Source organism: Montipora capricornis, chromosome 5, assembly GCF_036669925.1.
Source record: "Montipora capricornis isolate CH-2021 chromosome 5, ASM3666992v2, whole genome shotgun sequence".
Lineage (NCBI taxonomy): Eukaryota > Metazoa > Cnidaria > Anthozoa > Scleractinia > Acroporidae > Montipora > Montipora capricornis.
This window is the reverse complement of record NC_090887.1, coordinates 21076723-21089222: the sequence shown is the minus strand read 5'-3', so window position 1 is coordinate 21089222 and position 12500 is coordinate 21076723. Positions and strand designations below refer to the sequence as shown.

General features: G+C 41.5%; 2 protein-coding genes across 2 annotated transcripts in view; both read left to right on the top strand.

Annotated features, from left to right (window-relative positions):
• Nucleotides 1–6162, top strand: part of LOC138049884 (uncharacterized) — a 31587-nt gene extending 25425 nt beyond the window's left edge. Inside the window, exons 20-25 of the mRNA XM_068896352.1 lie at nt 1–63; nt 201–249; nt 2015–2112; nt 2770–2954; nt 3764–3825; nt 5243–6162. The exon at nt 1–63 is cut by the window's left edge and continues 31 nt beyond it. Of these exons, the coding sequence (XP_068752453.1) occupies nt 1–63; nt 201–249; nt 2015–2112; nt 2770–2954; nt 3764–3825; nt 5243–5389 (604 nt within the window). The 3' untranslated portion in view covers nt 5390–6162. The remainder of the gene's footprint in view (nt 64–200; nt 250–2014; nt 2113–2769; nt 2955–3763; nt 3826–5242) is intronic.
• Nucleotides 6163–9559: 3397 nt separating this feature from the next.
• On the top strand, nt 9560–10945 carry LOC138049885 (indolethylamine N-methyltransferase-like). Its single transcript, XM_068896353.1, has one exon. It carries the CDS (start codon nt 9617–9619, stop codon nt 10409–10411), a length of 795 nt encoding a protein of 264 aa, XP_068752454.1. The 5' UTR covers nt 9560–9616; the 3' UTR covers nt 10412–10945.
• Nucleotides 10946–12500: the final 1555 nt, after the last annotated feature.

Below are 12500 nucleotides of genomic sequence, written 5' to 3'. Positions count from 1 at the left end.
TCCTTATGGAGGACGGCAAATGACAGACAGTTTCACACGAATGCTTACGGAAAAAGGAGTACGGTAATTTGTTGTTGTTTTTACCGTTGGTACAAGTTGACTACACGCTTAGGCAGTAGCTTCGGTTGTGTGTGTGTAGCTTCAAGGTAAGTGGCAGATTCACTTTCGTTCTCTAATTGGAATTCTTTCTTCACCTGCAGGCTCTTCTCAGAGGTGGAGTCTTATGTCTCAAGAGTCATCAAAGAAAAGGTATCCGCATTTAACTCTTGCAGGCGTATTGTACAGGGCCCGGTTGTTCGAAAGACAGGTTAAAGTAACCTTTGGTTAGGCCTAACCGGAGGTTAAATTTCCTAACCGTGAGTTTGTTAACTCGCTGTTAAAATTGCGTTGTTCGAAGCGCGGTTAGAGGACAGGTTAGCTAACCTCGGGTTAAGCGCGTTTAACCCGCGGTTAGCATCCCATAGTAAACTATTCGTACAATGTTGCCATGGTGAGCAAGTTGCGAGCTCTGCAAAATGGCTTCCTCAGCTATCTCACGCAAAGCTCGAAAACAACAAGATTGGTAATAAATAAAATAGACCCTCGTCGAAAGCGGTAACGAGCACGCAGCTCTTCGTCTGTGAAATCGTCGATTTCACACTGAGTTCCGGCTCTAAATCTCCTAAATCACAATCTCATAAATCACAAAAGAACAAGTCCGCCATCTTTATTCCTGATTTAACCGGAGTTTAACAATTTAACCCTGCTCGCTCGGTGGGTGAAATTTAACCCACCGTTTAACCCGAGGTTAGTGTTAACCTTCCGTTGAACAACGCAACTAACCTGCGATTAAAATTTAACCTCCGGTTAAGGCAATTTAACCCGGGGTTAGGATTTAACCCGCTTTCGAACAACCGGGCCCAGGATAATAAGACCCGCTGAGTTTCTCGGTGGACTTGAGCCGCTCGATTCTATTACCCAGATTTTTAAGCAGCTTGCTCGAAATTCGAAAAGGTCCACCTGAATTTATCAGTTATGCAACTCGATGACGTTTTGTATGGAAATTTTGCCAATTAGCTCCCTTATTTTAGACCTCAATGATTTCATAACAATAGGCCATTTTACAGTTCTTTGCTCAGCGACCTAGCCTATGAACGGCTGCGAGGCTGCCGGTGACCTTGTATTGATACAACCCCCACTGCTTTTATCATGTAAATTGTGTTGTAGTAATTCTAATTAGTCCATATTAACATTACAAAAGCATGAAGGTTTGTATCAAAACAGGGTCACCGGCAGCCTCGCTTCCATTCTTACGCCAGGTAACTTAGCTACAACTGTAAAATGGTCTATTAATAACATTGAACTTTATTTCAGTGTCAAGTCTTCTATTGCCGGGCTCTAATAGGCCATTTCCGAGTTCAAGTCCGCCTACTCTTCAAAGCGAGTCTAAGTGCGAAGTTTTTGTGATGGTAATTAGTTCTACTTTACATATGAATGAAAACTAATTTTCATAACAAAAACTTCGCACTTAGACTCGCTTTGAAGAGGAGGCAGGCACGAACTCGGAAATGGCCTATTGGCGACACTGTACATACATATCAAATCAAATCAAAACATTGGTTTTTGAGGAGACGGGAAAGGCAGGATATCCGGAGAAAAACCTCTCGGAGCATAGTAGAGAACCAACAAACTCGGCCCACATTTGACGCCGAACTGAGAATCGAACCCCTGCCGCGTCAACCTCGTTCCCAGGGTCTCTCTTCTCTGCCTCCTTTGTTGTTGAGACAAAGACCCTGGGACCGAGGTTTCGGGCGCATTGGTGGGAGGCGAGTGCTGTTACCATTGCGCTAGCGCTGCCACCATTTCGAAAGAGGTTCCTTTATATTTTTAACAAAAAATGTTGTTTTAACGAGCGAAAGGCTAACGCTCGAAACGTCATTCATCCAATCTTTTGGCGGTAATTCGACCTCAATCAACTCTCTTGATAAAACTCTTTTCCGCTTAAGACTGAGACGTTTTATTAATTGCCATTAAGGTGTCCTTTGTAGCAAACCGAGAAGCTGTAGAGAACGAAGATGAAGACTGCTCAATGATCGTGGATTTGGAAAAGTACTCCATTCCAGACGGCACAAGGTATCGCTGATAATCTTTGATGTTATGGACGCGATACGCTTTGGAGGAGGGGGGGGGGGGGGGTGGGGGCTCTTTACATAAAAAAACAATACAAGTCATTTACTCGTGGGGCAGTATCATGCTTCAGTGAACTGGATATCCATTGTTTCGATGCAAATAACCCCCCAAAATGAACTGTGTTAGGGGATTTGCAAAAACAGCGAATACAAATCGTCCATATGCATAAACATAGCTTACGTTTTAAATTCCCTCTGTCGAAAATATCAATTGTTCCTCTGATCCAAGGTTGTTTTCTCGGTAAACGTAAGGATAAGTCTGTATGGTGGGGTAGCTTCAGTCAGGATTTTCCACCTCTTTTCGCTGTTTCTGTTTCTTCGCTGTTTCTGTTTCTTCTTTACTTAACGAGGCCTCGGCCCTCTAAGTACATCACTCCAAGCCGGTCAATTTTTTTCTGGCGAGAACAGGCGAGCGAGACCTTAACGCCAGGTGACAACCTTGTTTTTAAGTTTGAGCTTTTGTTTTCTTCAGACCGGCGATTTTTTATCTAATCCTTCGAAATAGTTGTCTGTGAATCAAATTTCGAACAAAAGGTCATACGAAAATCGCTCCAGTCGCCTAATAATTTTGTGACGATGTCGTGTTCACTTGTTTTTCAAGGGAAGTCACTGTAGACTCAGCCAGATACCGCTGTACAGAGGGACTGTTTAAGCCATCTGTCTGGGGAAAGGACCATCCGGGAATTCACCAACTGACGGTCAAAGCCATCATGGCCTGCAGTATTGACATGCGCAAACAAATGTGTCGAAACATCTACCTGAGTGGGGGAGGCTCTATGTCTGCTGGTTTGTCTCTTTGTTTTAGAAGGCATTTGCTTGATGGCGGAAATCACTACCTAGTCCAAAGTCCCTTTTAGGGACTTAATTTTCATGCAAATTCTCTCCATTTTCTTTTCCGAGAGAGTCGTTGAATCTGCAATTATTTTGCGATAGGAACTCAGAGTGACTTTATGTGTTGGACTACATGGAGCGCGGTACGCAACGTTTTGTTAGAGAAATTTCAAGTACAATTAGTTGGTGGAAAAAGTTGTGTACGAGCAAAACTGAAAAAGATTCAGGAAGGTGCACTCGCTCATGGAATAGGCCATTTCCGAGTTCAAGTGTGCCTCCTCTTCAAAGCGAGTTTAAGTGCGAAGTTTTTCTTATGAAATTAGGTTTCATTCATATGTAAAGTAGAACTAATTACCATCACAAAAACTTCGCACTTAGACTCGCTTTGAAGAGGAGGCAGACATGAACTCGGAAATGGCCTATTGACGTCTTTAGCTTGCACGTTTTGTTTTCCATTTCAGACCACGTGATGTTCTCAATGGAATTCTTTTGTTTTCTCATAAGTTATTCGTACATACGCACGTGCATAAGAAGACATTTGAAAGAAGGTGTTCTCTTGAGTAACATCACGTGGTCTGAAATGGGAAAACAAAACGTGCAAGCTAAAGAGGTCATTTTTTTGGACAGCTATTCGAACCCTATTTCTGAGAGTTGGTAAAACCGATTCTGAAAGAGTCAAATTTTGGGGAAATTGTCCTCTTTGCTCCATCCAATCAAATAAGTGACTGGCCTTCTCGAAAAAGTGGCATTTTTTCTGTCCTCAGGCCTCGCAGAACGACTGCAAGCGGAAGTTAGTGAGCTCGTGCCATTCTCCTCCCATGTCCAGGTGAGGACGTCAGTTCCGGTTGTCAAGATTGTTTACTCTACATCGGTAAAACTAAACGGCGGCTTCACGATAGAAAAACCGAACATTTTAAGGCCCTAGCTAAAAATGACAATACTTCAGCCATTGCTGACCACGTCAAGGCCACTGGACATAACATCAAGTGGGATCATTTTGATATTTTAGCGAAGGGCAAAACTGACTATCATTGTAAAATAAAAGAGACCTTCTTTATTCAAGAACTTGAGCCAGCTTTCAACGTCAACGTCGGAAGTGAAAAGCTGATGCTTTATTAATCTTTTCTGTTTTTTTTTTTATTATTATTATAATTATTATTATTATATATTTTACTGTTAAGTATTTGCTTAATCTAGGTTCCAGTCCCCTCATCCGATTTGTTATATATAAATAGCTGTTTTAAATTTCAACGGTTATTTTTGAAAATGTATGTAGAGCACATACGAAACGTCAAGTCATTATCAAAATGAAAAAGTTCAATATGTTTATCACTGCTGTTTGTGTCTTATTTTTGATCAAACTACGATGGCCCAAGAACAAAAGTGTTTACTCTAATTTCGTTATTATTCTTAACCATTCGATCCTGGATTTTTCAGTCTTTGTCGCAACTGCAGTGTTCCATTAGTTGCGATGATATTTGGGTCAGAAATAGTTTCACATCCGCAATCGAAATATGAATTTCATTTATCTTCTGTCATACTTTCTTCTTTTATGCGATAGTATACGAATTCGCAAATGACCAGCTCTCAGATGGCTTGGTGGTTTTGTTGTATCTAGCAGTTTGCGTTGCAATCTTGAGGTCATGGATTCGACTCTCATTTTAAGCCGTGTTCACACTCAACGTTAATTATGATTCAATTTTATTCAATTATGGTTCCGATCACATCTGCGACAATTCAAATACAATAGGGTAACATCGCAGTGTGCATGAGACAAAATGGCGCCGTATCTCGTGACTGCCACGATCATCATCACCATTCTTGAGGCGAGAAGAGAACCAAGGATAGCTTCTGAGAACAGAAGATGACAAATCCAAATCTTCGCCATTCTGTTTAATTACGCTCTGAAATTACTTCAAACAACCCCCTTAACAGCCTTAAGGTTGTTTGAAGTAATTATAATCCAGTTATAATCAGGGACTGTAATTAGTTGATGTGAACATATTTCATATTTAATTCGATTATAAATGGATCACAATCGAGACCTAATGTGAACACGGCTTAAGACTGGATTTTTATTGAGGCTTCGTTGTAAATTGGCTGGGTGCCTCCGTCCATTCTTGGTTACTCAATGTTGTTGATTCAAATTTGATTTTTTTCTATTCACGGCTCTACAAGATTCAAGCTTTAATCATAACCTTCTTAAAAGTAAAGTTCCTTTATTTTGCTTTTCTTCACTTTAGGTTCATGCTGGAGTTGAGCGTCAATACGCCGCCTTCATTGGAGCTTCAGTCGTCGCCAATCTTCCGCTGTTCGACGAGCTGTGTGTATCGAAGGATGACTGGGACGAACTCGGACCTGAAGCTTTAGCAAAATGGTTGACATTGTAACGAATGGTGACAGAATTTTTGTCGAAAGGGATTCAAATATCTTGCGCAAGCATCGATTGCAGAATGTGCACTTCCAAACCTCAATTGAGATTGAAATAGAATTTTTTATTCGGCTAGAAAAAGGGAAAATCCTTTATCGTTTCAGTCGCTGTTTGCACACTAGACGACGAACAAATCGTCTCAGACTGACAAATCGTCTGATGTGAAAACGGGACGGAAAATTTTTTGGGCGACTTAGCCGTCTGAATTTGTTATTCTAGGAAGACGATTTGTCCATCGAGACGAACATAGTCGACTCGAGTCCGAACAAAATTAACGTTAGACGAACAAATTGAAAAATTAACCCCCGTGGGGTAATGGGACTAACGATGGAAGCGAGGGTTTATGGGAAGTTTTTATTATGGCGGGAGGAAAGAAGGTTGTTGTCAAAAGTAAAGTAACCAGTCCATACCTATCGCCAGTCTTCATTCGCTCAAACTTATCCATATCCGTATCCGTCTTTTACGAATCTACCTCGTACAACAGTTGCAGAATTGGTCGTCTTGAGTTCACATTAGTCGACCAAGCCATAGGACGATTTGTCCGTTAGGCAATTTCAGTTATTCATCTTCTAGTGTGAAAACGGCCACTGTTCGCTTCTTTCGTGGTTGGTCAAAGTATATTTACTTTGATTTTCGGGTTCATGATACGATTCGAATCTGTCCTCAGGCTTGTACCGCATATTTATTTTCTGAATGTCGTCGATCTGTAGAAATAAATATTTTTCTAACCTTGGTGCTGTACTTAATTTGGTAGTTTGCAAAGGTGACTTGTTTAAAATAAGCATTAAAAGAGAATGCATTGGGTATAAGGAAGAGTGAATTAGATAAGGGTGTCCTGCAAGAATAGCCAGCAAGAATATCAGCAAGAATATCAGTGTGCACATGTCCGACGACACTCGGCAGCTACTTCAAACACTTTCCAAGGCAAAAATTGTCAACTTTTCTGCAGACCCCGAGTGGGTCTGACTGCCCACACGAGAGCCTGTTTAAGATAGGCCTCAACTCAATCACAAGACAGTCATCAGGGTTCGTGCTACTCCTTCAATTCCCCCCAAAGCCCTGGAATTTTAATATGGACTTCAAGGGAGCTTGAAAAGCCCTTGAAAACTACTTGAATTTTTGCTTGGGTGAAAATTGTTGAGATTGCACCATGCTAAGTTAAAGAAACATTTCAACAATTGAGCCCAAATTTTACTATTGGGCAAAGATTAAGTGAAAAAATTAAAATGTCCGTGTGTGCACTTAACTCGCAGGACGTGGGAAAGTCTGAATATCAAGGTAGGCTTTTTCAGCAAAGAAAACACTGCAACACGATGTATGGCGTAGAAATCTTCTTACAGAGATTCCTTGAAGACTCAATTTCTTGTTCTTGAAAACTCCTTAAATTCTCCTGGAATTTTGTTTACAAAATCCAGCACGAACTCTGAGTCATCTTCGGCAACGGAGGATAGCTATTATTATCATGGCATGGGTGGGCTTCCCAGCACAGTCACGAATGAGTTTATTTTTAGAATACCCATTCCCGCGAAAATTAGTTATCATGTCCCTAAAACGACATGTCAGGAGCAGTCACGCTGACAGGGCTTCTCCTGATTGGTTTAAGTGGCGGCAGTTTGTTTGTTTTCGGGCGTAAATTGTATCTAAGAATAAGTTCATTTGTGACTGTTCTGAGGCAAGACCGCAAATTGGTAGAAAAACAGTTTTACCTAATTCACTCTTGTATAAGTAAGGTGTTCAAGGCTAGTTTGTGATAACTTGTAGCATGCAAGGAAAAATTTTCATTCTGATGTTGTAACCAAGATGGTTAATTTTCATCCCGGTTAATTAATAAAGAGATTTCTTTTTAAAATAACTGAGGAGAAAGTGCTGGCTTTGTAATTTCCTCTGCAAATGGTAAGATTTTCAATTCTTCACGGATAGTAACTAGAAACCTCCTCACAAGTATCCTCCGTGTTCACAAGTTCCCTGTGGAACGTTAAAGTGCCCCTAACCCCAAAATATTGTTTTCGATAAAATGAATTTTTGCACCCGTTCCAAACGCATTGCGGCCATTATTTCCTTTTTCTAACAAATCCTGCCTTTTTACAGGCTTCAAAACTTTCGAAAAACCAAGCATCTTTGGTTCACGACCGAGTCAGAAGGGGAGTGGGTCTATTCCTGATTGGACGTCACAATCTATTTTGCATGCATGTTTACAAAGAGTTAATGCAATGTAAATCAGTTTGTGACGTCAAATCGGTCGTGAACCAAAAATGCTTGGTTTTTTGCAAGTTTTGAAGGCTATAAAAAGGCAGGATTTGTTAGAAAAGGGGGAAAAAAGGCCGAAATGCGTTTCAAATAGGTGCAGAGATTCATTTTAGCGAAAAAAATATTTTGGGGTTAGGGGCACTTTGAAGAACCCCCACACTATTGGAGAAGAGTAAGGGATGGAGTTCCCGGTGTTGTAGCTGTCCTTTGTGAATGTATGGGTGGACAGGTACACCACTGCAGCAGGTCCACATCAGCTGAATCGCTGCTAAACTTCCAGCCTGCGAAAGCAGACGTATTTCCGGCGGTCGTTTCTCTCCCCCGAAAAATAGGGGGAGAGAAACGAGCGCTGGAAATATGTCTGCGTTCGCAGGCTACTAAACTTCAACCTGCGCAAATAAATAAATAACAAACGAATTAAACATCAACGGAAGGATCATTTTGTGAGCTGACGAACGGCTAACCCTCGAAACCTCCAGCCCAAAAATCTTACGGTGTTATTTTTCAATGACGCGGATAAGGGAATACTATGTACTTATTGACTGAGTGGAAAACCGGACGGGAAAATATTTGGCCAGAGGTCATGGCGTACGGACCGAGCGCCATGACCGAGAGCCATATATTTTCCCGTCCGGCCCGACCTAACTCAGTCAATAAGCATTTTATCATATGACCACCGCGCTTTTCCTTTCTTTTTTTTTCCGGGTAACAAAATTCGGAATGTTCACTTATGTCGCTCATTTTGACAGAAAAGTCGGAATTTATATAGCAACAAAGTTGTTTTAGTTCGCATCTCGCCCGCGCTTTCATTGCAAAACTATTGAGAAAATCCCCCTACGAGGGCCTTACGCGAACCTAGCAGGGCCGGACGGCTTTTTCCGGCCCTGCTCGCGCCATCGCGTACGGCCCTCATACGGCGATTTTCTCAATAGTTTTGCAATGAAAGCACGCGTGGGGCCGTACGGGTCATATGATATATGGGAAAAAGCAACTGTAGAGTGCACTTCAATAATTCGAGATTACTACTAGTAATAGAGGTAAATCTCTGCATTCTTCGTTTTCTTAAGATGTCTTCCTTTGAACTGTCCAATCAAGCGCTTGCAAGTTCCTTGTCTTGAGTTATTAGGAGAGCAATCCACAATTAAAATCCGGAACGCATAACTGCTTCAAATGACTTTTTTGGATAATTTTTGTTACTTATCACTCGTCCAAAGTTTGCATGCATGTGGTCTTGCTTTTATTTCGGAAAATCATCCCAAGAAAATCACTGGTTCCGCGGCACGTGGTTTGAACCCGTGACCTCTTGATTCCGGTGCGACGCTCTAACCAACTGAGCTATGAAGCCACTGGGGTACACTCCTGTATAGCCCTGTATAACTCTGTATAACTCTGTATAGCCCTGTACAGTAGTCTGTACATCCCTTTATAGCCCTCAATAGCCCTGTATAGGTCTGTATAGCCTTTTATAGCTCTGTATAGCCCAGAATAGCTCTGTATAGCTGTATATACCCCGTTGCAGTCCAGTATAGCTCTGTATAGGTCTGTATACCCATGTATAGCTCTGATATAGCCCTGTGGAGCAGTGCTATCCCTTTATGGCAGTGTATAGTCCTTTATACCCCTGTATAGCCCTATATAGCAGTGTATAGCACTGTTAGCTTTGTATATTGACCGTGTATAGCCCTGTAGTCCTAAACGAGACCTTCGCAGCTATATATGGGCTACATATGATGGCGTTTTCCCTAAAACACCCTAACTGAGACCAAAATCCGAAATTCATAATATGTTATGTCCCAGTACAATAGATGCCCCCATACATCAAATACCTACCGCTGGACGATAGGTACTTTATCGCTGGATATCTGGTGACGAGAGACGAGAACCTCGGGCCACCGCCCCCCTTATAGCAAGATTAGCAAGAGTGTTTTTCGATTTCTTCATGGATCTCGCTCGGTTTGGAGAGGAACATCACGATTACTTTGACCCTAACGTTTACTTGAATTCCTACTTCAAGGTAGAGGGCCGCATTGAAGTATATAACGATTTCGCTTTGAGATGCTTTCACGAATTCTGGTCCAAAGTCAACAACAAAAACCAACGTGTTCTGGAATTTGGCGGAGGCCCTGTCATTTGCAACCTTATTCCTGCCACGCCATATGCCCAGGAAATAGTTTTTACCGAGTACACCGAGAAAAATCGACGAGAAGTGCAGAAATGGTTGCAGGAATCTCCCGACGCACACGATTGGTCGGCCTATTTTAAGTTCTTTGTGGAAACATTGGAGGGAAGAAAAGGAGAGGACATTACAGTTCGAGAATCTGAGCTACGAAAAAAGATAAGCCATGTTTTGCCGTGTGACATTGAAAGGCAGGACCCCGTACTATGGCCTCCGTCGTATGAAGTGCCTTCGTTTGATGTTGTGACAAGCAGTCTCTGTCTCGAGGCTTGCGTGACATCAAGGGAAGGCTATCGTGACACAATTGCCAAGTTGAAGAGTTACCTGAAGCCTGGAGGTTTCATCGTGTTGTATGGTGTTCTTGGGGAAAGTTTTTACATGGTTGGCCAGGAAAAGTTTCATTGCTTCCCACTAACCAAGCAGTTGGTCGAGGAAACACTGATCAGTGAGGGATTCAAGATTCTTGATGATATGAAGATAAGCTTGTTTAAACACGAGTATGAGTCAATTTGCGATGCCAAGGGGTTGTTTTTCGTAAGCGCGATTCTGCTTTCTTAGCATGACGATGCTAAAAAAGTTTTTGCAGTCATAAATGGCTCATTTTCTTTCCACAGAATGTAAGCATTTCAAATCTTATCCTCATGAAAGTGCAATTCGATGATGCCTTGCTTGGCAAAGGTTCCTTGACTTCACTCTCTAACAAGAAGGAACAGATATGTCTGCATGGATCACCTCGATGTTCAGTCACGCATGTGCAACATGACATCATTTCAACATCACTTTCGCCATTGGGCAGGCGTTAAGGGTCAAACTGGTTATAGCGGATTTTAAATCAATTAAGAGTTTAATAATTATTATTTGTCCAAAGTTGTGGACAACATTGAGGAGTTAAGTGCAGAGGTTTTGTCTCCTCCCTAATGAGGGAAATAACGAAAACCTCTGTTAAGCAGGGTAATTTGGTGGAGACTGGTAGCAGTAGTTTTGACAAAAATTATCTGTTAAAGGAGAATTCAAAAATAATAATATGCTAAATGAAACCGAATGTCGATATAAGTATCAAAATCAATCACAGCCTCCACCATTTTGTTGAAATGCTCCTTCTCGTTTCCAGACCTGCGACCCTCTTGGCCAGCGCCATGGATCGAGAGCTCTGGTTGGGACCACCTGAGGGAGGTGTTTTGATTGGCTGTTGAAATTATAAACAAATCAAACCAGAAGTGATATGCAGATGTTAACATGGCGCACTGATGTTAGCAATTCTCAAGCGTGAAAGAGCTGGTTTGAAGGACGTATAAGGGGAATATTGTTTTTAAAAAACCAGCCATTAGGTTTGCTCTCTAACATGGTAAAGGAGGAAGTAATATTCAGAGATTTGCAAATTTTTTTTCTGGTTAAAAATAACATGGTATGATAGTCTGCTATTGCGTATACGTATAGCTAAATCCTGCAAAAATCCAGGACTTCGCTGAAAGGAAGTTTGAGTCAAAGGCTCAACAAGAATCTGTCCACTGGTTAAAAAGGGGAAAGTCTGTTGAGAACAGTCAGATTTAGCCTCTTCCCTGAGATTTTAAAGAGGGGAAAGGAAGAGTAAGATTTAGTACATAAATTTGCTGGAGATACAGGCTTGTGGCATCTCATGTAACACGTGATTTTTGTATTCTATTAATTTGAGATTGCAGCTGGATAGATAGTTCATTTTGAGTTTCAGTTTTTAGGTAAAGGTAAAGGTACACCTTATTTAACGTCGGAAGTTCCTTTACTGTCTAGAGAATACTCTCCCAGGAAGCTGACGGTGTGCTCATTTTACCCCCCTCTTTCCATCAGTGCTCCATTTTAAGGGTATTTAGAGCTACTTAGGCTACACTGAAAGGAAAGAAGTTGAAACAAGGATGTGAGATCTGGGGATCAAACTCGGGACCTCTTGCACCAAGGCCGCGCACTAACCGACTGTGCCACCCTTGCTCCTTTATTATGTATTTTGTATAAAATATCACAAAGCTATAGGGCGTTTTCACCTGACGTGAAGGCAGCCATGTTGTTGTTCCAAAACAAAGAAATGGCAGCCACACTAATCGTCCGGGAATTGAACTCTATATTTATGCAAATACTATCTTTTGTTTCAGTAATCCAATATGGCTGTTGGTCACGTGAGTGAAAACGCTCTATGCAATGCTCGCAGTTAGCGAAAGCTAGTCAAGGCGAGCATTGCTTACAAATATGTTCCAGATAAAATGGTTACAAATACATAACTACGCATTCATATAAATACCGGTAATAAATTGGTTTTAGAATACACGGAAGGAGCAAGGATGGCACAGTCGGTTAGTGCACGGCCTTGGTGCAAGAGGTCTTGAGTTCAATTCCCGGATCTCGCATCCTTGTTTCGACTTCTTTCCTTTCCGTGTAGCTAAGTAGCTTTAAATACCCGTAAAACGGAGCACTGATGGAGAGGGGGGAGTAAAATGAGCGCACCGTCGAACTCAGGTTTGTCAGTTGAATTACTGTTACGAGTTATCAATGTTAAATATGGTTACTTTACTTTACTTTACTTTACAGTTAGTGCAGTGAAGAACAGCTCAACACTTGTACAGTATAACATAAATAAACATGAAAAAAGTACTTTAAATTGAATAAATAAATGACTAAC

What these genes read in the sequence shown, in the direction of transcription:
- LOC138049885 (XM_068896353.1), top strand. Translation starts at nt 9,617, where the DNA reads ATGGATCTCGCTCGGTTTGGAGAGGAACATCACGATTACTTTGACCCT.